The sequence below is a fragment of the Pseudorca crassidens genome, chromosome 16, assembly GCF_039906515.1.
Source record: "Pseudorca crassidens isolate mPseCra1 chromosome 16, mPseCra1.hap1, whole genome shotgun sequence".
In the NCBI taxonomy this organism is placed as follows: domain Eukaryota; kingdom Metazoa; phylum Chordata; class Mammalia; order Artiodactyla; family Delphinidae; genus Pseudorca; species Pseudorca crassidens.
In genome coordinates this window covers 16060971-16087385 of record NC_090311.1, presented here as the reverse complement: position 1 = coordinate 16087385, position 26415 = coordinate 16060971, and the positions used below count along the sequence as shown (strand labels likewise).

General features: G+C 46.3%; 1 protein-coding gene across 1 annotated transcript in view; it reads left to right on the top strand.

Annotated features, from left to right (window-relative positions):
- Positions 1 to 26415, top strand: part of VWA2 (von Willebrand factor A domain containing 2) — a 66218-nt gene that overhangs the window by 29569 nt on the left and 10234 nt on the right. The window contains 6 exon segments of the mRNA XM_067709336.1: positions 18298 to 18463; positions 18465 to 18491; positions 19314 to 19315; positions 22568 to 22701; positions 23259 to 23391; positions 26294 to 26349. Coding sequence (XP_067565437.1) covers positions 18298 to 18463; positions 18465 to 18491; positions 19314 to 19315; positions 22568 to 22701; positions 23259 to 23391; positions 26294 to 26349 — 518 coding nt within the window.

Sequence of the window (26415 nt, the reverse complement as noted above, 5' to 3'; positions counted from 1 at the left end):
TCTCCATCAAATCTGAATGAGATCCTTGCTGGGTAGAGTAGTCTTGGCTGCAGGTTTTTCTCCTTCATCACTTTCAGTATGTCCTGCCACTCCCTTCTGGCTTGTAGGGTTTCTGCTGAGAGATCAGCTGTTAACCTTATGGGGATTCCCTTATGTGTTATTTGTTGTTTTTCCCTTGCTGCTTTTAATATGCTTTCTTTGTATTTAATTTTTGACAGTTTGATTAATATGTGTCTTGGCGTATTTCTCCTTGTATTTATCCTGTATGGGACTCTCTGTGCTTCCTGGACTTGATTAACTATTTCCTTTCCCATATTAGGGAAGTTTTCAACTATAATCTCTTCAAATATTTTCTCAGTCCCTTTCTTTTTCTCTTCTTCTTCTGGAACCCCTATAATTCGAATGTTGGTGCGTTTAATGTTGTCCCAGAGGTCTCTGAGACTGTCCTCAGTTCTTTTCATTCTTTTTTCTTTATTCTGCTCTGCAGTAGTTATTTCCACTATTTTATCTTCCAGGTCACTTATCCGTTCTTCTGCCTCAGTTATTCTGCTATTGATCCCATCTAGAGTATTTTTAATTTCATTTATTGTGTTGTTCATCGTTGCTTGTTCCATCTTTAGTTCTTCTAGGTCCTTGTTAACTGATTCTTGCAGTTTGTCCATTCTATTGTCCATTCTATCTCCAAGATTTCGGATCAACCTTACTATCATTATTCTGAATTCTTTTTCAGGTAGACTGCCTATTTCCTCTTCATTTGTTAGGTCTGGTGCATTTTTATCTTGCTCCTTTATCTGCTGTTTTTCTGTTTTCTCATTTTGCTTATCTTACTGTGTTTGGGGTTTCCTTTTTGCAGGCTGCAGGTTCGTAGTTCCTCCTGTTTTTGATGTCTGTCTCCAGTGGCTAAGGTTGGTTCAGTGGGTTGTGTAGGCTTCCTGGTGGAGGGGACTAGTGCCTGTGTTGTGGTGGATGAGGCTGGATCCTGTCTCTCTAGTGGGCAGGTTCACGTCTGGTGGTGTGTTTTGGGGTGTCTGTGGCCTTATTATGATTTTAGGCAGCCTCTCTGCTAATGGGTGGGGTTGTGTTCCTGTTTTGCTAGTTGTTTGGCACAGGTTGTCCAGCACTGTGGCTTGCTGGTCGTTGAGTGAAGCTGGGTGCTGGTGTTAAGATGGAGGTCTCTGGGAGATTTTCTCCGTTTGATATTATGTGGAGCTGGGAGGTCTCTTGTGGACCAGTGTCCTGAAGTTGGCTCTCCTACCTCAGAGGCAGAGCCCTGACTCCTGGCTGGAGCACCAAGAGCCTTTCATCCACACGGCTCAGAATAAAAGGGAGAAAAAGTAGAGGGAATTAGTAGAAGTATGAGGAAAGAAAGAAGGAAAGGAGGGAAGGAAGGAAGAAAGAAAGAAAGAAGCAAAGAAGGAAAGAAGGAAAGAAGGCAAGAAGGAACGAAAGGAGGGAGGGAGGAAGGAAGGAAGGAGGGAAAGAAGGAAAAACAGAAAGAAAGAAGATACAGTAAAAATAAAATAAAGTATAATAAAGTTATTGAATTAAAAAATTCTTAATTAGAAAAAAAAAAAAGGGACGGATAGAACCTTAGGACAAATGTTGGAAGCAAAGCTATACAGACAAAGTCTTACACAGAAGCGTACACATACACCCTCACTAAAAGAGGTAAAGGGGGAAAAATCATAAATCTTGCTGTCAGAGACCACCTCCTCAATTTGGGATGATTCGTTGTCTAAAGGAGGGAAGGAAGGAAGGAAGGAAAGAAAGAAAGAAAGAAAGGACGAAGGTAAAGTATAATAACGTTCTTAAAATTAAAATTGATTATTAAGAAAAAAATTTTAAGAAAAAACCATGGACGGATAGAACCCTAGGACAAATGGTGGAAGCAAGACTATACAGACAAGATCTCACACAGAAGCATACACATACACCTTCACAAAAAGAGGAATAGGGAAAAAAATCATAGATCTTGCTCCCAAAGTCCACCTCCTCTATTTGGGATGATTCGTTGTCTATTCAGGTGTTCCACAGATGCAGGGTACATCAAGTTGATTGTGGAGCTTTAATCCGCTGCTTCTGAGGCTGCTGGGAGAGATCTCCCTTTCTCTTCTTTGTTCTCACAGCTCCCAGGGGCTCAGCTTTGGATTTGGCCCCGCCTCTGCGTGTAGGTCGCTGGAGGGCGTCTGTTTTTTGCTCAGACAGGACGGGGTTAAAGGAGCCGCTGATTCGGGGGTTCTGGCGCACTCAGGCCGGCGGGGAGGGAGGGGCACGGAATGCGGGGCGGGCCTGCGGCGGCAAAGGCCGGCGTGACCCTGCACCAGCCCGAGGCCCGCCGTGCGCCCTCCCGGGGAAGTCGTCCCCGGATCCCGGGAACCCGGCAGTGGCGGGCTGCACAGGCTCCGTGGAAGAGGGGCGTGGAGAGCGACCTGCGCTCGCACACAGGCCCCTTGGTGGCGGCAGCAGCAGCCCCAACGTCTGCCGCCCGCCTCTGGGGTCCGCGCCCTCAGCCGCGGCTCGCGCCCGTCTCTGGGGTCCGCGCTTTCAGCCGCGGCTCGCGCCCGTCTCTGGAGTTCCTTTAAGCAGCGTTCTTAAACCCCTCTCCTCACTCACCAGGAAACAAAGAGGGAAGAAAAAGTCTCTTGCCTCTTCGGCAGGTGCAGACTTTTCCCCGGACTCCCTCCCGGCTAGCTGTGGTGCACTAACCCCTTCAGGCTATGTTCAAGCCGCCAACCCCAGTCCTCTCCCTGCGCTCCGTCCGAAACCGAAACCCGAGCCTCAGAGCCTCAGCTCGCAGCCCCGCCCGCCCCGGCGGGGGAGCAGACAAGCCTCTCGGGCTGGTGAGTGCCGGTCGGCACCGATCCTCTGTGCGGGCATCTCCCCGCTTTGCCCTCCGCACCCCTGTTGCTGTGCTCTCCTCCGCGGCCCCGAAGCTCCCCCCTCCGCCTCCCGCAGTCTCCGCCGGCGAAGGGGCTTCCTAGTGTGTGGAAACTTTTCCTCCTTCACGGCTCCCTCCCACTGGTGCAGATGCCGTCCCTATTCTTTTGTCTCTGTTTATTCTTTTTTCCTTTTGCCCTACCCAGGTACGTGGGGAGTTTCTTGCCTTTTGGGAGGTCTGAGGTCTTCTGCCAGCCTTCAGTAGGTGTTCTGTAGGAGTTGTTCCACGTGTAGATGTATTTCTGGTGTATCTGTGGGGAGGAAGGTGATCTCCGCGTCTTACTCTTCCGCCATCTTCCTCAGACCCCCCTCTGCTATATTTTGGAAGAGTTTGAGGAGGATAGGTGTTAGCTCTTCTCTAAATGTTTGATAGAATTCGCCTGTGAAGCCATCTGGTCCTGGGCTTCTGTTTGTTGGAAGATGTTTAATCACAGTTTCAATTTCAGTGCTTGTGATTGGTCTGTTCATATTTTCTATTTCTTCCTGATTCAATCTTGGCAGGTTGTGCATTTCTAGGAATTTGTCCATTTCTTCCAGATTGTCCATTTTATTGGCATAGAGTTGCTTGTAGTAATCGCTCATGATCTTTTGTATTTCTGCAGTGTCAGTTGTTACTTTTCCTTTTTCATTTCTAATCCTATTGATTTGAATCTTCTCCCTTTTTTTCTTGATGAGTCTGGCTAATGGTTGATCAATTTTGTTTATCTTCTCAAAGAACCAGCTTTTAGTTTTATTGATCTTTGCTATCATTTCCTTCATTTCTTTTTCATTTATTTCTGATCTGATTTTTATGATTTCTTTCCTTCTGCTAACTTCGGGGTTTTTTTGTTCTTCTTTCTCTCATTGCTTTAGGTGCAAGGTTAGGTTGTTATTCGAGATGTTTCCTTTTTCTTAAGGTAGGATTGTATTGCTATAAACTTCCCTCTTAGAACTGCTTTTGCTGCATCCCATAGATTTTGGGTCGTCGTGTCTCCATTGTCATTTGTTTCTAGGTATTTTTTTATGTCCTCTTTGATTTCTTCAGTGATCTCTTGGTTATTTAGTAGTATATCGTTTAGCCTCCATGTGTTTGTATTTTTTACAGATCTTTTCCTGTAATTGATATCTAGTCTCACAGCATTGTGGTCGGAAAAGATACTTGATACAATTTCAGTTTTCTTAAATTTACCAAGGCTTGATTTGTGACCCAAGATATGATCTATCCTGGAGAATGTTCCATGAGCACTTGAGAAAAATGTGTATTCTGTTGTTCTTGTATGGAATGTCCTATAAATATCAATTAAGTCCATCTTGTTTAATGTATCATTTAAAGCTTGTGTTTCCTTATTTATTTTCATTTTGGATGATCTGTCCTTGGGTGAAAGTGGGGTGTTAAGGTCCCCTACTATGAATGTGTTACTGTCGATTTCCCCTTTTATGGCTGTTAGTATTTGCCTTATGTATTGAGGTGCTCCTATGTTGGGTGCATAAATATTTACAATTGTTATATCTTCTTCTTGGATCGATCCCTTGATCATTATGTAGTGTCCTTCTTTGTCTCTTCTAAAAGTCTTTATTTTAAAGTCTATTTTGTCTGATATGAGAATTGCTACTCCAGCTTTCTTTTGGTTTCCATTTGCATGAAATATCTTTTTCCATCCCCTTACTTTCAGTCTGTATGTGTCTCTAGGTCTGAAGTGGGTCTCTTGTAGACAGCAAATATATGGGTCTTGTTCTTGTATCCATTCAGCTAATCTGTGTCTTTTGGTGGGAGCATTTAGTCTATTTACATTTAAGGTAATTATCGATATGTATGTTCCTATTCCCATTGTTTCAATTGTTTTGGGTTCGTTATTGTAGGTCTTTTCCTTCTCTTGTGTTTCTTGCCTAGAGAAGTTCCTTTAGCAGTTGTGAAGCTGGTTTGGTGGTGCTGAACTCTCTCAGTTTTTGCTTGTCTGTAAAGGTTTTAATTTTTCCATCAAATCTGAACGAGATCCTTGCTGGGTAGAGTAATCTTGGTTGCACGTTTTTCTCCTTCATCACTTTAAATATGTCCTGCCAGTCCCTTCTGGCTTGCAGAGTTTCTGCTGAGAGATCAGCTGTTAACCTTATGGGGATTCCCTTGTGTGTTATTTGTTGTTTTTCCCTTGCTGCTTTTAATATGTTTTCTTTGTGTTTAATTTTTGACAGTTTCATTAATATGTGTCTTGGTGTATTTCTCCTTGGATTTATCCTGTATGGGACTCTCTGTGCTTCCTGGACTTGATTAACTATTTCCTTTCCCATATTATGGAAGTTTTCAACTATAATCTCTTCAAATATTTTCTCAGTCCCTTTCTTTTTCTCTTCTTCTTCTGGAACCCCTATAATTCGAATGTTGGTAGGTTTGATGTTGTCCCAGAGGTCTCTGAGACTGTCCTCAGTTCTTTTCATTCTTTTTTCTTTATTCTGCTCTGCAGTAGTTATTTCCACTATTATATCTTCCAGGTCACTTATCCGTTCTTCTGCCTCAGTTATTCTGCTATTGACCCCATTTTTAATTTCATCTATTGTGTTGTTCATCGTTGCTTGTTTCATCTTTTGTTCTTCTATGTCCTTGTTAAATGTTTCTTGCATTCTGTCTATTCTATTTCCAAGATTTTAGATCATCTTTACTATCATTCTTTTGAATTCTTTTTCAGGTAGACTGCCTATTTCCTTTTCATTTGTTAGGTCTGGTGGGTTTTTATCTTGCTCCTTCATCTGCTGTGTGTTTTTCTGTCTTCTCATTTTGCTTATCTTACTGTGTTTGGGGTCTCCTTTTGCAGGCTGCAGGTTCGTAGTTCCTGTTGTTTTTGGTGTCCCCAGTGGCTAAGATTGGTTCAGTGGGTTGTGTAGGCTTCCTGGTGGAGGGGACTAGTGCCTGTGTTCTGGTGGATGAGGCTGGATCTTGTCTTTCTGGTGGGCAGGTCCACATCTGGTGGTGTGTTTTGGGGTGTCTGTGGATTTATTATGATTTTAGGCAGCCTCTGTGCTAATGGGTGGGGTTGTGTTTCTTGCTAGTTGTTTGGCATAGGATGTCCAGCACTGTAGCTTGCTGGTCGTTGAGTGAAGCTGGGTGCTGGCGTTGAGATGGAGATCTCTGGGAGATTTTCTCCGTTTGATATTATGTGGAGCTGGGAGGTCTCTTGTGGACCAGTGTCCTGAAGTTGGCTCTCCCACCTCAGAGGCAGAGCCCTGACTCCTGGCTGGAGCACCAAGAGCCTTTCATCCACACGGCTCAGAATAAAAGGGAGAAAAAGTAGAAAGAATGAATTAGTAGAAGAAAGAAAGAAAGAAAGAGAGAGGGAGAGAGAGAGAGAGAGAAAGAAAGAAAGGAGGGAGGGAGGGAAGGAAGGAAAAAAGAAAGGAGATAAAGTAAAATAAAATAAAGTAAGATAAAATATAATAAAGTTGTTAAAATAAAAAAATAATTATTAAGAGAAAAAAAAGAAAAAAAATGTTTTAAAAAAGCAAAAAAACCCCAAAACGGACGGATAGAACCCTAGGACAAATGGTGGAAGCAAAGGTGTACAGACAAAAATCTCACACAGAAGCATACACACTCACAAAAAGAGGAAAAGGGGAGAAAATCATAAATCTTGCTCTCAAAGTCCACCTCCTCAATTTGGGATGATTCGTTGTCTATTCATGTATTCCACAGATGCAGGGTACATCAAGTTGATTGTGGAGCTTTAATCCGCTGCTTCTGCGGCTGCTGGGAGAGATTTCCCTTTCTCTTCTTTGTTCTCACAGCTCCCAGGGGCTCAGCTTTGGATTTGGCCCCGCCTGTGCGTGTAGGTCGCCGGAGGGCGTCTGTTCTTTGCTCAGACAGGACGGGGTTAAAGGAGCCGCTGATTCCGCGGCTCTGGCTCACTCAGGCCGCGGGGTGGGGGAGGGCACGGAGTGCGGGGCGAGCCTGCGGCGGCAGAGGTGGGCGTGACGTTGCAGCAGACTGAGGTACGCCGTGCGTTCTCCCGGGGGAGTTGTCCCTGGATCCCGGGACCCTGGCAGTGGCGGGCTGCACAGGCTCCCCGGAAGGGGGGTGTGGATAGTGACCTGTGCTCGCACACAGGCTTCTTGGTGGTGGCGGCAGCAGCAGCCTTAGCGTCTCATGCCCGTCTCTGGGGTCCGCACTTTTAGCCGCGGCTTGCGCCCATCTCTGGAGCTCCTTTAAGCAGCGCTCTTAATCCCCTCTCCTCGTGCACCAGGAAACAAAGAGGGAAGAAAATGTCTCTTGCCTCTTCGGCAGGTGCAGACTTTTCCCCGGACTCCCTCCCGGCCAGCCGTGGCGCACTAACTCCTTCAGGCTGTGTTCACGCCGCCAACCCCAGTCCTCTCCCGGCGCTCCGACCGAAGCCCGAGCCTCAGCTCGCAGCCCCGTCCGCCCCGGCGGGTGAGCAGACAAGCCTCCCGGGCTGGTGAGTGCCGGTCAGCACAGATCCTCTGTGCAGGAATCTCTGCTTTGCCCTCCGCACCCCTGTGGCTGCGCTCTCTTCCGCAGCTCCGAAGCTTCCCCCTCCGCCACCCACAGTCTCCACCCGCGAAGGGGCTTCCTAGTGTGTGGAAACCTTTCCTCCCTCACAGCTCCCTCTCACTGGCGCAGGTCCCGTCCCTATTCTTTTGTCTCTGTTTATTCTTTTTTCTTTTGCCCTACCCAGGTACGTGGGGGGTTTCTTGCCTTTTGGGAGGTCTGAGGTCCTCTGCCAGCGTTCAGTAGGTGTTCTGTAGGAGTTGTTCCACGTGTAGATGTCTGGTTATCTATTTTAAATAGAGTAGTGTGTATATGTCAATCCCAATTTATCCCTATCCCCACCTTTCCCCTTTAGTAACCATAAGTTTGTTTTCCATGTCTGAGTCTGTTTCTGTTTTATGCGTAAGTTCATTTGTATCATCATTTCCACTTCCAAATAAGTGATATCATATATTTGTTTTTGTCTGACTTACTTTTGTCTGACTTACTTACTACCTAGGAGTTCACTGACTAGAGAAAACAAGATCCTTGCATTGAAGCTTAAATTCTATTGCTGGCGGGGAAGAGGGGGTGGGGAGGTAGATAACATGCCAGTGAGTAAATATAAAATAATTCTGTTAGTGATAAGTATAAAAAAAGAGAGAAGAAAAATATATTTGAGAAAACATCAGTGTGCTAGGGGTTAGGAGTGCAGGGATGCAGGCTGCTCCTGTTTTGTAGCGTGGTCGGGGAAGGCATCGCTGATAAGGTGCCAGGTGACCAGCAGTGTGATGAAAGTCAAGGAGAGGTTCCTGTCCTTGCTGGAGAAGGATGGTCCAGGTGATGGCTCCGAGGAGCATGCTTGGCGTATTCAAAAGGAACAGCCGGTGGCCAGTGTAGTTGCATCCTTGGGCGTGCTGTTCCTCCTGACAGCTGCGGGGTGTCTCAATGCTTCCCAGGAAACCACTGTGGGGTTCCTGGAGTCCTTCTCCTGGAGAGTAGCCTCAGGTCTTTGCACTCTCCCGAGCCCAGTCGACTTACAGCCCCTCCAGCAGGAAATCTAATTTTGCACACCGTGGGGCACGTCCGCAGTCTGACTTACTTACTTAGTATGATAATCTCTAAGTCCATCCATGTTGCTACAGATGGCATTATTTCATTCTTTTATGGCAGAGTAACATTCCATTGTGCATATCACATCATCTTTATTCATTCCTCTGTCAGTGGACATTTAGGTTGTTTCCATGTCTTGGCTATTGTAAACAGCACTGCAATGAACATTGGGGAGCATGTATCCTTTCGAACCATGGTTTTCTCCTGAAATATGCCCGGGAGTGGGATTGCTGGATCATATGGTAGCTCTATTTTTAGTTTTTTTAAGGAACCTCCTTACTGTTTTCCTTAGTGGCTGTACCAATTTACATTCCCACCAACAGTGTTGGAGGGTTCCCTTTTCTCCACACTCTCTCCAACACTTATTGTTTGTAGACTTTTTGATGATGGTAATTCTGACTGGTGTGAGGTGATATCTCATTGTAGTTTCGATTTGCATTTCTCTAATAATTGGCAATGTTGAACATCTTTTCTTATGCCTGTTGGCCATCTGTATGTCTTCTTTGGAGAAATGTCTATTTAGGTTTTCTGCCCATTTTTTGATTGGGTTGTCTGTTTTTTTGATATTGAGCTGCATGAGCTTTTTGTAAATTTTGAAGTTTAATCCCTTGTTGTTTGCATCATTTGCAAATATTTTCTCTCATTCTGTGGGCTGTATTTTCGCTTTGTTTATGGTTTCCTTTGCTGCACAAAAGCTTTTGAGTTTAATTAGGTCCCATTTGTTTATTTTTGTTTTTATTTCCATTACTCTAGGAGATGGCTCAAAAAAGGTTTTGCTTCGATTCATGTCAAAGGGTGTTCTGCCTTTGTTTTCCTCTAAGAGTTTTATAGTATCCAGTCTTACATTTAGGTCTGTAATCAATTTTGAATTTATTTTTGTGTATGGTGTTAGAGAATGTTCTAATTTCATTGTTTTACATGTAGCTATCCAGTTTTCCCAGCACCATTTATTGAAGAGACTGTATTTTCTTCATTGTATAGTCTTGCCTCCTTTGTCATAGATTAATTGACCATAGGTTTATTTCTGGACTTTCCTGTTCCATTGATCGATATCTCTGTTTTTGTGCCAGTATCACACTGTTTTAATTACTGTAGCTTTGTAGTATAGTCTGAAGTCAGGGAGCCTGATTCCTCCAGTGTCATTTTTGTTTCTTAAGATTGCTTTGCCTATTCGGGGTCCATACAAATTAAAATTTTTTTGTTCTAGTTCTGTGAAAAATGCCATTGGTAATTTGATAGGGATTGCATTGAATCTGTAGCATGCTTGTGATAGTATAGTCATTTTGACAATATCGATTCTTCTAATCCAAGAACATGGTATATATTTCCATCTGTTTGTTTCAGCTTCAATTTCTTTCATCAGCATCACATTGTTTTTGGAGTACAGGTCTTTTGCCTCCTTAGGTAGGTTTACCTAGGTATTTTATTCTTTTTGATGCAATAATAAATGGGATTGTTTCTTTAATTTCTCTTTCTGATCTTTTGTTGTTAGTGTATAGAAGTACAACAGATTTCTGTGTATTAATTTTGTATCCTGCAACTTTACTGAATTCATTGATGAGCTCTAGTAGTTTTCTTTTAGGATTTTCTATGTATAGTATCGTGTCATCTGCAAACAGTGACAGTTTTACTTCTTTTCCAATTTGAATTCATTTTATTTCTTCTTCTTCTCTGATTGCCATGGCTAGGACTTCCAAAACTATGTTGAATAAAAGTGGCGAGAGTGGACATCCTTGTCTTGTTCCTGATCTTGGAGGAAATGCTTTCAGGTTTTCACCATTGAGTATGATGTTGGCTGTAGTTTTGTCATATATGGTCTTTATTATGTTGAGTTAAGTTCCCTCTGTGCCCACTTTCTGGAGAGTTTTCATCATAAATGGGTATTGAATTTTGTCAAAAGCTTTTTCTGCATCTTTTGAGATGATCGTACAGTTTTTATTCTTCAGTTTGTTAATGTGGTATATCACAGTGATTGATTTGCGGATATCAAAAAATCCTTGCATCCCTGGGATATACCTTGCATCCCTGAGATATACCACGATCCTTGCATCATGGTATATGATCCTTTTAGTGTATTGTTGGATTCAGTTTGCTAGTATTTTGTTGAGGATTTCTGTGTCTGTGTTCATCAGTGATATTGGCCTGTAATTTTCTTTTTTTATGGTATCTTTGTCTGGTTTTGGTATAAAGGTGATGGTGGCCTCATAGAATGAATTTGGGAGTGTTCCTTCCTCTGCAATTTTTTGAAAGAGTTTCAGAAGGATAGGTGTTAACTCTTCTCTAAATGTTTGATAGAATTCACCTGTGAAGCCATTTGGTCCTGGACTTTGGTTTGTTGGGAGTTTTTAAATCACCGTTTCAATTTCAGTACTTGTGATTGGTCTGTTCATATTTTTTATTTCTTCATGGTTTAGTCTTAGGAGATTGTATCTTTCTAAAATTTGTCCATTTCTTCTAGGTTGTCCATTTTATTGGCATATAGTTGCTTGTAGTAGTCTCTTACGATCCTTTGTATTTCTTTGGTGTCAGTTGTAACTTCTTCATATCTAATTTTATTGATTTGAGCCTGCTCCCTTTTTTTCTTGATGAGTCTGGCTAAAGGTTTATCAATTTTGCTTATCTTTTCAAAGAACCAGCATTTAGTTTCATTGATCTTTTCTATCACTTTCTTTGTCTCAATTTCATTTATTTCTGCTGTAATCTTTATGATGATTTCTTTCCTTCTAATGACTCTGGGTTTTGTTTGTTCTTCTTTCTCTAATTGCTTTAGGTGTAAGGTTAGGTTATTTATTGGGGATTTGTCTTGTTTCCTGAGGTAAGATTGTATTGCTATAAACTTCCCTCTTAGAACTGCTTTTTCTGCATCCGATAGGTTTTGGATCATCATACTTTCATTTTCATTTGTCTCTAGGTATTTTTGGATTTCCTCTTTGATCTCTTCAGTGATTCATTGGTTGTTTAGTAGCATATTGTTTAACCTCCACATGTTTGTGTTTTTTACAGTTTTTTTCTTGTTGTTTATTTCTGTTCTCATCGCGTTGTGGTCAGAAAAGATGCTTGATATGATTTCAGTTTTCTTAAATTTACCGAGGTTTACTTTGTAGCCTAGCATGTGATCAGTCCTGGAGAATGTTCCATGTGCACTTGAAACGAATCTGTGTTCTGCTGCTTTTGGACAGGATGCTCTATAAATATCAGTTAAGTCCCTCTGATCTAATGTGTCATCTAAGGCCCATGTCTCCTTATTGATTTTCTGTCTGGATGATCTGTCCATTGATGAAAGTGGTGTGTTAAAGCCCCCCCCCCCCATTATTGTGTTACTGTTGATTTCTCCTTTTATGGCTGTTAGTATTTGCCTTATATATTGAGGTGCTCCTGTGTTGGGTGCATATATATTTACAATTGTTATATCTTCTTCTTGGATTGATCCCTTGATCATTATGTAGTATCCTTCTTTATCTCTTGTAACAGTCTTTATTTTAAAGTCTGTTTTGTCTGATCTGAATATTGCTAATCTAGCTGTCTTTTGATTTCCATTTGCATGGAATACCTTTTTCCATTTACTCACTTTCAGCCTGTATGTATCCCTAGATCTTAAGTGGGTCTGTTGTAGACAGCATATACATAGGTCTTGTTTTTGTATCCATTTCAGCCAGTCTGTGTCTTTTGTTTGGAGCATTTAATCTGTTTATGTTTAAGGTAATTACCCCCACCTCCGATACCAGCAGGTAGGTCTGGCCCAGGCTCTTATGAGGTCACTGCTTTTTCTCCTGGGTCCTGGTGTGCACTAGACCTTGTGTGTGTCCTCCAAGAGTGGAGTTTCTGTTACCCCAGTCCTGTGGAGCTCCTGTGATCAAACCCTGCTGGCCTTCAAAGCCAGGTGCTCTGGGAGCTCCTCCTCCTGATGCCAGACCTGCAGGCTGGGGAGCCTGACGTGGGGCTCAGAACTTTCACTCCTATAGGAGAACCTCTGAGATATAATTATTTTCCAGTTTGTGGGTTGCCCACCCAGTGGGTATGGGATTTGATTTTATCACAGTTGTGCCCCTCCTACCATCTTGTTGTGGCTGCTTCTTTGTCTTTGGATGTAGGATATCTTTTTTGGTAAGTTCCAGCAGTTTTTTGTCAATGGTTGTGCAGCAGTTAGTTGTAATTTCGGTGTTTTCGTGAGGGGGGTGAGCTCACATCCTTCTACCCAGCCATCTTGTTACTGCCCCCATCCCCAGTGACTTCATCTTAGGTTGTTTATCCCAGCCCTTTCCTCTGACCTTGGGTGCAGAATGAGCAGCAAGTCAAATACAAGAAAGTTCAAAGGAAAAAGCACGTTAATATGTTTTTTAAAAGTGATATTAGTGTACGTTGACCTTTCCATGTTCCCTTGGAGCCTTCTACACTTGGGCCCTCCACGAATGGTTCCCGTAGAGAACAGTGGCATCCCCACTTCTGTATCTTGGGCCCAGACACACTGAGCAGTACTTGTCAAAGTGAGGTCTTTGGTCAGATGGTCTGAGTCAGAATTGCTTAGGGAGTATGTTAAAGTGCAGGTGCCTGGGCTGTCTCCAGACCTGCTAAATCACTCTGGGCAGTGATACTTAGAATTGGCACTTTTAAAAGGTCTCTTCCCACTGCCCCCTGGCCTAGGAGTGTTATACACACTAATTTATTTAAAACAGCTTTATTGAGATATAATTAAAATACTGTAAAGTTGACACCTTTAATGTGTACAGTTCAGTGGTTTTTAGTATATTTTCAGGGTTATCCAACTATTACCATCATCTAATTTTAGAATATTTTCATCATCTCAATAAGAAACCTTGTAAATAGACTATTCTCCAGAGAAGATATATAAATGGCCAATAAGCACATGAAAAGATGCTCAACATCATTAGTCATTAAGGAAATGCAAATCAAAACCATAATGAGATACCACTTCACACCCACTAGGAGGAATCAAATGAAAGACAGACAATAACAAGTGTTGGCAGAGATGTGGAGAAATTGGAGCCCTCATACGCTGCTGGTAGGATTGTAAAGTGGTGCAGCAACTTTGGAAAACAGTACAGCAGTTCCTCAAAATGTTAAACATAGAGTTACCACATGTCCTAGGAATTCCACTCCAAGAGAAACAAAGACATATGCCTGCCTGCACAAAAACATGTACAGTGATGTTCACAGCAGTGTTATTTATGATAGCCAAAATCCAATGGATGAATGGGTACACAAAATGTAATTTATTCCTAGAAGCAAAAATGAACAGATAGAACTACATAAAACTCAAAAGCTTATGCACAGCAAAAGAAACAACAAAATGAAAAGGCAGCCTACAGAATTGGAGAAAAATTTTGCAAACCATATATCAGGTAAGGTGTTATTATCCAAAATATATAAAGAACTCATACAAGCAATAACAAAAAACCCAACAATCTGGTTAAAAAATGGGCAGAAGAACTAAATAGACATTTTTCCAAAGAGGACATCAAAATGGCCAAGAGGCAAGATGCTTAACTAAAATGCTAAGTGAAACAAGCCAGACATAAAAGGTCACGTATTGTATGATTTCATTTATATGAAATAGTCTAAAATGGGCAAATCTGTGGAGACAGAAAGTAGATTAGTCATTTCCAGGGGATGTGGGGTGGCGGGATATGACTGCTAACAGGTAGAAAGCTTCTTTTTGGGGTGATGAAAATAGCTTGGATTTAGGTAGTGGTGATGGTTGTACAACTCTGAATTATACTAAAAACCACATTTGTACTTTAAAATGGTGAATTCTGTGGTATGTGAATTATATCATTATTGATATTTTATTGTTATAAAAACTTTTGTACCCATTATATACACAAAAACATTTGCAGAAGAAAAAGTAACCTAATGTTTTAAATTTAGGACTGAAAGTCAAAAACGTTTGGGGGACTTTGACTCAAATGACTCAGCCCTGCTCTCTTGTGAAAAACTAAGCCAATTTAAGTGACTTGGTACCAAAAGGTACTCTATAGAGATCACCCCGTACCTCTTCCAACCCCTTATTTTATGGAAGAGGATACTGAGGTTGGGGAGGAGCAGGTGACTTGGCCGGGACCACAGGGTCGCACTGCGCGTCCAGGAGGCCCCATGGAGCTGTCCTTTCCCACCTCTCTCCGACCTCCCCCTCCACCCCTGCCCCCTAAGTAATTAGTTGAGCCCCTTGTCAGCTGTGCTGAAAATCGTAACTAAGGGCTGTTATTCATAACCCATGACGTGCGGAGATGCATTGAGGATGCACCAGATGAGGACACGGGGGGTGGAGAAAGATGCCTCTTTACGTGTCTGAACAAGGTCAGCTCTTCTTTTGGGGATGAGAATGGTTAGCATTTGTGTATCCCAGGTTGGCTGTAAGACGACAAACAAGAAAAGGAGGCAGTTCCTGGTTTTTGGGCCACGGTTGCAGGGTCATTGAGGACATTGAACGTTAAGACACTCTTACTAATAACAGAGGAATGTTGGCCGAATGGGAGCGATGACCTGCCCAGGGCTCTTTACCCTTTTTCTTCAGTGGAGTTTTAAATTCTCGACAGACGAGCACAGCTGTCCCCAAAACCCAGAACACTTGCCTTTCCAGATCAATGCAGTCCCCTAAAAGCATGTTTTGAAATGACTAAGAAGATACTGTGACAGTCACCTTATTGCTACTTTGTAATAAGTTTAAAAAATACTACAATCAAACCTTACAGTGTTGTACCCCATGATAACCTAAAACACGGCCAGCAGTTGGCTTCCGAATGTCTAGAAGTCTGGCCAGAGGGCTGTGCACGTCTGTTCCATCATCTGATTAATTTCACGTAACATGACTCTGAGTTTTCTGTGATTGAATTTTTTTTTTCTTTTGGACCCCATCTGTAGCTTTATCAAAGTTGTACCGTGTTTGAGTAGCTCTGCAGAAATAGCAATGACCCCTTTCTTTAGCACAAAGCCTTTTATAGCCAGCTCTGGCCTCTTTCAAGCTGCATTAACATTTAAACATAGTTTTTAGAATAGTTAAAATTACAAAGCACTTTGCTCTATTTTTTTTTTACTTAATATTATTTGTATTTTTGCATAAAGCTGCATTATTTTTCATGTTCATCCTTTTTAATGGTTATGTAATCAATGAATTGAGCTCTTACAATATAGTAAATCAGACCCCTAAAAGGACACATTTAGCTTGATTCCAGGATTTTTGTCCATTGCGGAAACCACCAACAACAAAAACTCCTGTAATCAACATCCCTGTACCTACAGTGAGTGTTCTTATGAATTATTTTTCGAAGTCTGTTCCATGAACTACCTGCATCAGAATCACTGGGGGTGGGAAAGGGGAGCGGGTCTAAAATGTATTGATAGATTCTCAGGCCTGGTCACACACCCACCAATTTGGACTCTGGGAGGATGGAATCTGAAAATCCACATTAGTAAATCTCCTAAGGGACTTTCATGCTGACTAGAATTTGAGACTAGCTCAAAAGGTAAACTTCTTAGAAGAGGTTTCTAGGTAGTTCATTATAATGACCACGATGGAGTGCTTACTAGGTACTAGCAGGCACTGGATACAGCATTTAATCTTCAAACAATACTGTTACTTTTTCTACTTTAGCAGGTTTAACAGGAGTGTCAGACCAAGTAACGTTGCCAAGTTTAGCTGGCCAGTATCTCACGGGACTAGTATCTGCGCCCTTGTTCTTAATCGTCCACGCGTTTCTATCATAAACAGCAGTCCATCTGTGAACCTTCACTTTCTACCTCGTTTAGTCCCATTGGAGAGAAATTAGAAAAACCTTAGATTCTGGCCTCAGACCTTCCTGTCTGGAGCCAGACGATGAGCTCAGAACAGTCTCTGTGAGAAACACCCCGTGGAATAAGAAAAGTGGAGGTAGCAGGGTTTCTTCTCATTTCCCGGGGTTCAGATGCTGTTAGGAATCTCACCTGCGCTCGGTCGGTCAGAAGCCAGCAGGTCAGATGCAGAGGTGGAGAGGGTGGCCGGCACGGGCATTTGTGCGCTAAGCGATGTGGAAGCGGACACCCCAGAGGTCCGTGGAGTTGTAGTCTGGGCCCTCATGGCCTTGAAATTTAATTTCTCTCTAGCCACAGGCTGGTAGCTACGAAGAGCGGGGCCAGACCCACTCAGAAAATCTGGATTGAAAAGGGAAAACAAAGGTTAACTCTGGAGGGGCCGAGGGTAGACCTGTATGAGAAACAAGAACAGCGTTGCGGAGAACAAGTGCTTTTTTTCCTGGTCTTGAAGCTTTGAATCCATATGGAAAGAAGTGATGATTAGATGGGCGAGGGGTGCGGGGGTGTTTTGAGGAGAGAAAGCGAAGTCTGGCTGAGAAGCTAAGGACGCAGGGCCACAGCCAGAGGCTTGTGGGGAACCCTGCCGGGGGAAGGCACAGGGAGCTCCTGGCTTTTGGCGAAAAGTGTTTTGAAACCATTTAGAACAGTATAGAGTAGGGGTCAGCAAACCTTTTCAGCAGAGAGCCATAGAGTAAATATTTTAAAGCTCTGCCGGCCGCGTGGTCTCTGCTTAGATAGTACATAAATGAATGGGCGCCCATTTTCCATGCCCGTTAGGCGCAAGTCTGCAGAGGAATGACCATTGGCTTTGGAATTAGCTGGACTGGGTTTCAACTGCAGTTCTGACCTCCACTGGCTGGGGAGAGGTAGGCTGTGTAGCCTGATGGTTAAGAACTTGGGCTCTGGAAGTGGAGGGTTCAAGTCCTACCTCCACCACCCATGAGCTGTGTCACCTTAGCTAAGGCCCTTCTCTTCTCTGAACTCCCCTGTCTCAGAGCTGTGGTGAGAATTATATGAGCCAAGCACCTTTACACACACACACACACACACACACACACACACACACACACACACTCTCACTCACTCACACACTCTCACTCACTCACTCAGCACAGTGGTGCCTGGCATGTGGTAAGTGCACAGTAAATATTAAGTTAGTATTACTGGTCTCTGAGCAGGGGATTCCTCATCTATTACCATCCACTGAAAGGTTTTGCCCAAAATCTATTGTAGTGAGTCATATTATTTTCTTCCCAGTTGACGGAGCTGGCAGTCCACCCTCTGAGGACGTTTGCACGAGCCTCCTATGGCGAGCTTTACTAGGGATTCTGTGCTGGGATTCCAGGCTCAGTCGACAGTCCCTGTAACTAGGCTGTGAGGATTAGAGAATCTTAGCATCCTGATGAGATGGGACCACCGTAACCTGCCCTGATCTGAAAGCAGTCAAACGGTTCAGCCTTCCAGCGCCCAACCCTGAACTTGGAAGTGGGACAGAGAGGCCTGATCACGGACCCTTGCATCAAAGCCTCTGATGAGAGGCCTCATCAGACCCTTGCCGCAAAGCCCTGTCCTTCACGCCCATAAATTCTTATGAAGCTCATTTATCTGCTTTCCCACCCCAAGGAGATGTTGAGCTGTAACAAGAAGGGAATGGTATGGGGCTGGGGAGATGGGAGGTGGGTGTTAGACAAACGAGGAGAATTGTGCCCCGGAGACACCATGGCGAGAGACAGCAAACACATACACAAAGAATGTCATTGTTACATAACACAACAGAGATGTATAGGGGGAGTGTTAAGTCCAGGGGAAAAGTTCATTTCTCTTCATCATTCTTGTGGTTTAGTTGGTGAGAGAGTGCGTATCTCATGCTGGAATTGTCCCTTTGAGTCTCTGCTGGAAGAAGGTGGCCATCATTTCAGGCTCTCATTCCAACTTCATCTCTGGACCGCTGACTCTTTCTTCTTTGTTTTTTTCCTTCTGGGTCAGCTCAGAGGAGGACGTACAGAGATGGGCCTTGCTCTGAAATACCTTCTGCATAAAGGATTCCCTGGGGGCAGAACTGCCTCTGTGCCCCAGGTCCCCATCATTGTCACTGACGGGAGGTCCCAAGGGCATGTGGCCCTGCCAGCCAAGCAGCTGAAGCAAAGGGGCGTCACCTGTGTTTGCTGTGGGGGTCTGCTTCCCAGTAAGAGATTTGGTCACGCGGGGTCAGCCCTCTGGGTCAGCCTGGGGACGTCGCAGCCATGGGAAGAGAGAGGAGCTGGGAAAACCATCCTGATCCTTCCTGGATCCGTTTTTTTGTCACTTTGCTGTATTGTTGCTGGCACAAGGGAACCGCCAAGTCTTTGGAAGTCTGAGAGTTTGCATCGTCTTTAATTTAGTCTGAATACTTGATTTCAAGTGTCAGAAACTTGACTCTAATTTATCTGGGCAGAAATGGAAGTTCATGGACTCATCCAACTGCACAGGGTGGGTCAGCAGCCAGATGCAGGAATAGGCCTTCCTAGAGGAGAGGGGGGCACAGTTCCTCAATGCTCTCAACCCTGAAAATGGAGGTGACCTCAGTGGGGCTGTTGTCATTTGTGGGTATCAAGTGAAATGACTCTTGGTCTGGGCACTGTGCCTATACATAGAAATCTCTTTATTAATTTTAGTATAGTTGTTCCTTGGGGTTGGTTCTAGGACCCCTGTGGATACCAAAACCCATGGATGCTTAAGTCCCTTAGTTGGCCACCCATATCCATGGATGTGGAACCCACAGATACAGAGGACCAACTGTACATTATTTATTCTCTCAGTCAATAAATGTATGTTGTCTTCCTCGTGCCAGACACTGTTGTAGGTTCTCAGGATGCACAGACAGCAATACAAAGTCCCTGCCCTGATGGAGCTTCTGTTCTAGGAAAGGAGCTAGATTTAAAAAAAAAAAAAAAAAGAAGTGAGTGAATAAATAAGTAACAGTTTCAGGTGGAAATAAAATTCAAAGGAGAAAAATAAAGTAGGGAAGAGGTTACAGAGTGATGGGAATAGAGAGGACAGCTGTTTTAGATAGGGGGGTCTGGCAAGGCTCCTTTGAAGAGTTCATTTTTGAGCAGAAACTTGAGTGAGGAACAAGCCTTCCAAATAACAGGGAAAAGAGCAGGCAAGGCAGGCAGATGGAAAGTGCAAAGGCCCTGAGGCAGTAGCTAGCTCGGTGTGTGATAGAAACAGTGAGACAGCCAGGAGTGGCTGGAGCCCAGCAAGCAAGGGGTGAATTATAAGAAATAAGGTAGAAGAGGTGGGCAGGAGTTAGGTCTAGAGCTTTTGTGGGTTATTGTAGAGACTAAAGTTTGTAATGAGTAGTCTGGGAAGTCTTTGGGGTGGGGGGTTTGAGCAGGAAAATTACATGAATTGGCTTACATTTTTAGAAAATCACACTGACTGCAAGGTAGAGAGAATAGACTGGTGGGTGAGGCAGAGGGAGAAGCAATAATAGGGGCAGTGGGGAGTCTAGTTAGGAGGCCTTTGGAGCAGCTCACATGCAAGATTATGATGGTTTGCAGTAGGGAAGCAGCTGTGACCCCGCTGAGGAGTGGCTGGATTTAGGATGCTTTTGGAAGGCAGAGCAATGGAGTGACCGGTGTATTGGATGTGGGTGTGTGAGAGAAGAATCAAAGATTTTGGCCTGAACTCCCGTGTGAATGGTGGTGCTATTTACTGAAAAGAGAAAGAGTGGGAAAGGAACAAAGGAAATTGAATTCTGTTTCAGACAAGTCAAGTTTGAGATGCGTATCAGCCATCTAAGTAGAGAAGCTGAGTAAAGAGTTGGATACGAGAGTCTGGAGCAGAGGAGAAAGGACAGGCATCGAGATTGAAACTGACGATGGTATTTAAAGCCTAAATAAGATCACCAGGAGCTGAGTGCTGCGTGGACCAGCAAGTGCAGAAAGAGGAAGAAGATAGAAGGGGACTGAGGTTGTAGGTACCATGGGGCTGCCCCGATTGTGCAGTGTCCTGGTGACGATGATGACAGCTACCACCACCACTTGTTGTCATTGCCAGTAAGTTGGTATTAGACACAAGCTGCCTTATGGCTGGCTCTTTCTGTGTCCTCAGATATAAGGAGTATAAACCCCTTGAGAGAGGAGAGTGGGCGTTACTTCATGGCTCCCTGCCCACCCTCATCCCCACATAGGGCCAAATAGAGTGCCTTGCATGTAGTATTTGCCCAAAGGTTTGTCACTGAGGATAGAATCTCCCATGGGTGGAAATACTGGCCCGTTCTGGGGCTTTCTTCTCCAGCTGCTGGCTGGAGTAGCGCTTCTCAAACTATCTGTGGTGAAGGTCCAGTTTGTTTTTTTTTCTAATCCATCATGAACGGATACTTTTTTAAAAAAAAAATACAATAAAAATGAGTTGCTGGAAAGATGAAATAAAAACAAAATAGAAACTCAGATATTTATTATTTGACCCAACAGACATGAAATGACTGTCAGGTTGCTGTACGGTTAGTTTCTAAACGCTTGGTGTCTATACTTGTCGGATCCTGAATCAGGGGGGACACTCGGGCTCCTCACTGGCCCACAGACCGTGTTTTGAGCATCCCTAGTGTAGGGAAATCAAGAAGCCATTGCTCAGAAGAGGGGGCACGGCTCAGATATGAAGACCTGAGCTGCAGACACAGGAAGCCTCTGAGAAAGCCTGTTGGATTTCCAGGGCTACCTGACCCCTCCCCACTCCTAGTAAGAGGCCAGCTCCCTGTTGACCAGTGGTTCTCCAAGTGTGTTCCTTGGACCAGCAGTAACAGCATCACCTGGGAGCTTGCTAGAAATGCAGACACTCAGGCCCCACTGCATTGAGTCCAAAACTCTGGGGCAAAAGGAGCCTCGATCTGTGGTTTTTCTGGCCCCTCAGTGATTCTGATGCCGCCAAAGTCTGAGAACCACTGCAGTGTGAGATTAAAGACTGTTGCCCGTTCAAACTCTTTCCCCCTTTTAGTGTACATTGAGCCCCTTCTCTGATGGTTCTCAACTCTGGCTGAGCATCTGAATTACCCAGGGAGCTTTTAAGAAGGTCTGTTTGGGGGCCGGGAGAGCTAAGGGTGCGGCCCGACAGAGCTGCCCGCTCAATGCTAATGTGAGTCCGGAACTGAGGAGCCCCTCTGTGTGCCAGGCGCTGTCCCAGGTGCTGGGCAAAGTGTCTGGTCTCTGTGGCTTCAGAGGAGGATGGGGAGCTTTACATTAGGAGGTTTAGAGATACATGAAGGTTTTGCTGTATTGCCAAGCTGTGGTCTGTTTTGATGAATTTTTGATAGGCAGGATTCTAAATGTGTCACTGACTGCCTTGTCTTCTTAAAAACAGGTTTCTCAACATCATTTAACCCTTTCTTCATGCCCTACGGTCATCATCCCCCACAGCATTTCTGTTCTGGACACTAGCAGTGCCCTCTGATTGTGGAGCTATGCCAGCTCCTGCCTCTACACGGCCTCATGTTGCTGGCCTTTGAGTTCTTATTGCCACTATTTATAATTCTTCAGGATTTTTTTTTCTTTTCTGTTACTAGCTGTCCCTGTTTGTTCTTCTCTTGCTGTCACCTAGAACCACTTTCCTTCATTTCCTTTCTAGTTAAATTTTTTTTTTTATTTTTGGCTGCGTTGGGTCTTCATTGCTGCACATGGGCTTTCTCTAGTTGCGATGAGCAGGGGCTACTCTTTGTTGCGGTGCGCGAGCCTCCCATTGGGTGGCTTCTCGTTGCACGGGCTCTAGGCGTGCAGGCTTCAGTAGTTGTGGTACTCGGGCTCAGTAGTGTGGCGCATGGGCTTAGTTGCTCCGCGGCATGTGGGATCTTCCCGGACCAGGGCTCAAACCCATGTCCCCTGCATTGGCAGGCAGATTCTTAACCACGGTGCCCCCAGGGAAGCCCTCTGGTTAAATTTTTCTCATCAGCTATAGGTTGCAAAACCAGACGACTAAATCTGTTAGGACCCTGTCTCAAATAAGAGCCGACGGTTTGAGTGTGAGGCTCTCCTCTGAGGAAGTTCGGGGACTGGAGCGTGTGCACGTTATGACCCGTGGCTGAGCATCCTCGAGGTCCTTCTGTGCTTCACTTCTAGACCTTACCTGCATCCTAGGTGGATGAGGTTGCAGCTCTGTGGCTCCTGCAGTAGTGGGTGGCGGGGCTGTCCACAGGGAGCCCAGCGTCTAGGAGACGGGTGGATAGGAGGTGGGTGAGTGTGGGGCGATGAGCCATTGTAACTTCTCGGCCGGGGGCTCGGGGCACAGGTGGGAGGAGCTGCGCACGCTGGCCAGCGAGCCAAGGGAGCAGCACGTGCTGATGGCCGAGCAGGTGGAGGACGCCGCCCACGGCCTCTCCAGCACCCTCGGCGGCTCTGCCACGTGCACCATTGCCTCTCCGGGTGAGTAAGGCCTTTCCGTGTGGAAAGGAGTGGCCTCGCCTGTATGGAAGCGGGATGGGGGTGAGGAGGGTTCCCCAAGGCCGGAGGTCCCCCTGAGAGGGAGGGAAGAGGAATGGAGCCCAGCAGCCTCGGCCCTGGGGCCCTCTGCTCTGTTCTACCGCCCTGTGTCAGGCCCTGTGGGGTTCTAGGCTGGGAATTCCGAACTTGTCGCACGGGGTAGAGAGGCTCAGATCTGGTGGGGTCCCCTCCCCTGCTGTCAGCACAGGGAGGCCTCATCTGGGGGTGAGATCCCTGTATTCCCAGTCATCTTTGTCAGGCTCCATCCAGGAGCTAGAGTGAAGTACGTTGTAAAAAAAAAAAAAAAAAAGCTACACGTGTGCACAGGATGGAAGAGCGGTGTGGGGCGGGGCTTGTGCAGAGGAGATGCTCGGAGACCAGCTGCCCCTCCCCCGTGTACTCTGCCGGGAAAGAGCCAGGGCTGAGGGTGGTGGGCCCACGGGCGGAGGAAGGAGGCGTAACCCTGTCTTCCCTGCCTCGGGTATGCACGGTGGACACAGACTGCAAGGTCCAGCCTCACCCCTGTGAGCGCAAGACGCTAGAGATGGTCAGGCAGCTTGCCGGCCAGGCCCCGTGCCGGAGGGGATCTCGGGGGACCAAGGCCGTGCTGGCTGCTCTCTGTCCCTTTTCCAGGTTTGTCCACAAGGTGTGGGGTCAGAGCCTGCGGGCAGGGCCTGGGCGGGGACGGCCAAGTGCTCATGGGCTGCAGGGAGAACGGCTCTCCGGGGCCTTGGCTGTGGAGTGTGTGACAGGGATCGGAGGAGACCTGGGAGGGAGGCAGGGACAGAGCTCCGGGGACCCAGGCAGGGGCACAGCTACTCAGTGTCAGAGTCTTTTAGACACACCGCCCAGGAGCCCCGGGCCTGGGTCACAGCCATTCTGAAGGCTGGTAACTCAGCCAAAAGCTGGTCTGACAGGGCGGTGGTCTGGACTTGGGATAGTGGTCTGCTAATCTGGTCCCTCCGATCACCAGTTTCCACGTGTCTGGGGGCTGAGCAAGGCCAGAGGCTTACGGTGCTTCGATGGATTCCGGATGTGGAGGCCGTGAAGAATGCTGGATTCTTCAGGGCCGGAGCTCAGGCATTCAAGGGCACCCGCCGCCCGGCTCTCAGCCACTGCCCCGCAGACCCCCAGATCGTCCCCTTTATCCGGACCACCTTCAGTATGGCACCTGGTCAGGAGCTCATGACCTCGCCCTCTAGTCCTTTCTGGAGGGCCAGGGTAGCGTTTGAACCAGCTGCACCTTGGCCCCTTGGCCTGGCCTCAGCGATGAGATCAGAGCACGCACAGCAGTGAGATGGAGCAGCTGAGAAGCCGTGAGGGCCGTGTTGGGTCGATGCAGAGTCCGAACGCCATCTCGGCAGGGAAGGGTGGTGCCCCCCATGTGGATCAGAGGAAGTGGGGCCTCGTGCCATGTCAGAGGCCACTAAAGGCTCTCTTCCGAACCTGCACTTCCGAGTGAAAGGAGGTAGTTCTTCATTCCCTGGTGAACATGTTTAAGGACTCACTGTGAGCCAGGCAGGGTCCAGCGAGGAGGCAGGCACAGTCGCGGCCCCAAGAAGCTCGTGGTCCAGAGAGAGCCTCCCAAGCGCTGGGATGGGGCCTGTCCTCACCACACGTCATGGAGGAGGGGTTGCTTGAGCAGTCTCGAAAGATGTGGGAACCGGGTAGCAGTGGGCAGAGGCGTCCAGAGCCGGGAGCCCTGGGAGAGGCTGGTGGGTAGAGTACACTTCATGGCTATGTGCTCAGACTCTGGGGGCATCACCACTAGTGAGCTGGGAACCTCCCGCTGTCTGTTTCCACATTCAGCAAGGGGGTGATAACAGGACCTGCCCCCGGAGGATTGCCAGGGGCACGCAGCGAGGTAATTCATAGAATGCACTGACATTGCAGGCTTCTAGAATAATGCATATAGTAGGCTTTTCATCAATCCCCTCATTCAAGAAATACTCACCGAGGCTCTCCTAAGTTCCCAGCACTGCCCCAGGTCCTGGGGAATCAGCATGAGCGTCTCGGAAACAAATCTGCTCTCATGAGCAAGAGGCAGCAGTGAACAAAGTGAATACCTAAATGAACTATTAGGTGGTGGTAAGTGCAATAGGGGAAAGGATGCGGGGTGGGACAGGGTGGGGTAAGTAGAGGGTAGGGGTGCAGCTTTAATTAGAGTGGGCAGGGACCAGACCTGAGGGAGGTGGGGGACTAGCTGAGCACAGGCCCAGGCGAAGCCCTGTGGATAGTGTCTGCTCAACAACGCTGGCTCCTGTAGGCCTGGGTAGGGAGGGCAGGGCCCGTGGAGCCTTCTGGGCTAGGACCTGTGGTTTGATGAGGAGTAGACATGGAGGGGGAGAAGAGTTAATGAGCTGGCAGCTTGGCACAGTTTTGATTTCAGCAACCCCTTGAGTCCGTAGTTGACTTGGCTTTTATCCCAAGTGGATGTTTTGCCTCAGGAAATCCCCCGCCCTAGAGGTGAGCCCAGTTAGCCTGCCCGCCAGGTGAGCAGCCCTGGGTGGGATCTCCCCGGGAGAAGTGCTCTTTGGCAAGTTTTAGAGAGCTTTGTCGCGAAGGCCCCAGGAGAATCTCCTTAGATGAGGCCATCCGTGGAGCTGCTGCCAGCCAAGAGGAGGGCTTTCTGCCCGAGGGACGAGGACCCACTCCTCTGTGGTCGGCCCATCGCCCCGCAGACTCAGGAGAGCCAGGGGGCGAGGCCCAGAGGGCAGGATGCATGGGCTTTGGAGTGGGAGATGGAGTTCGGATCCCAGCTCTGCTGTGTTCTGGTAACCGTGTGACTTTGGGCAACTTAATTCAGCCCTGAACCCATTTCTCCATCTGGGAGAGGAGACTGCTGTCTCTCCAAGTAGCTGAGGCCTTGAAGTAACGATGGGGGATGGCTGGGGCATGGAAGCCAGCACAGGAATGGTGGCCCTTGTGTTGTCACTCACACCGACCTCAGAGGTCGTTGAGACCAGCCAGTGGTTTGCGAATCCTCCTGAGCTACGGAGCCTCCTGTGGACACTTGTTATGCAGACCAGAAAAAGCACATTTGGGGTGGGGCCGTGGGGGAGCCCTGGACAGTCCCCTTCCCTCTCCACTGAGGCTCTGAGGAACACAGTTGAAAACTACAGAGTTGCTATATAGAAGAGGGAACGGAAGACCAGAGAAGGAAAGTAACTTGCCTGGGGTCACATAGCCAGAATGCAGTCCCCTAATCCCAGTATTTCCCACCCCCCACTCCTTGTGCTGGCCCCAGAAAGTAACTCGTAGTAGACAGCTGTTGCCGTAGTTCAGAGTATTGAACACAGATACCTCTAATTTCTGACATGATAGCCAGCTTCCATTATCTTTTTTAATTGTCTGAGTAGTTTGAAACATCTCCTACTCTATGTGCAGACAAAAGTTGGGTAGAATCAGGAAAAAAAAAAGAACCAAGTCTGTCTTGACTTGCTTCTGCATTGGCATCTTGTTTCAGCTTTTAGTGTTTTAAACACCCTCTCCTGTTAAAACTTTGATCTCTACCATTTGTTTCCCTGGGTTGTAGCTGGAAGAGAGTGTTCTTAACCCACCCTGCCACCTGCTACAGGACCACCCGCCCAGGTACAGTCTGCGTCTTGGATTCTCCTCTTCTTTCTGGCCCTGGGACTAGGCTGGCTCCCAAAGTGG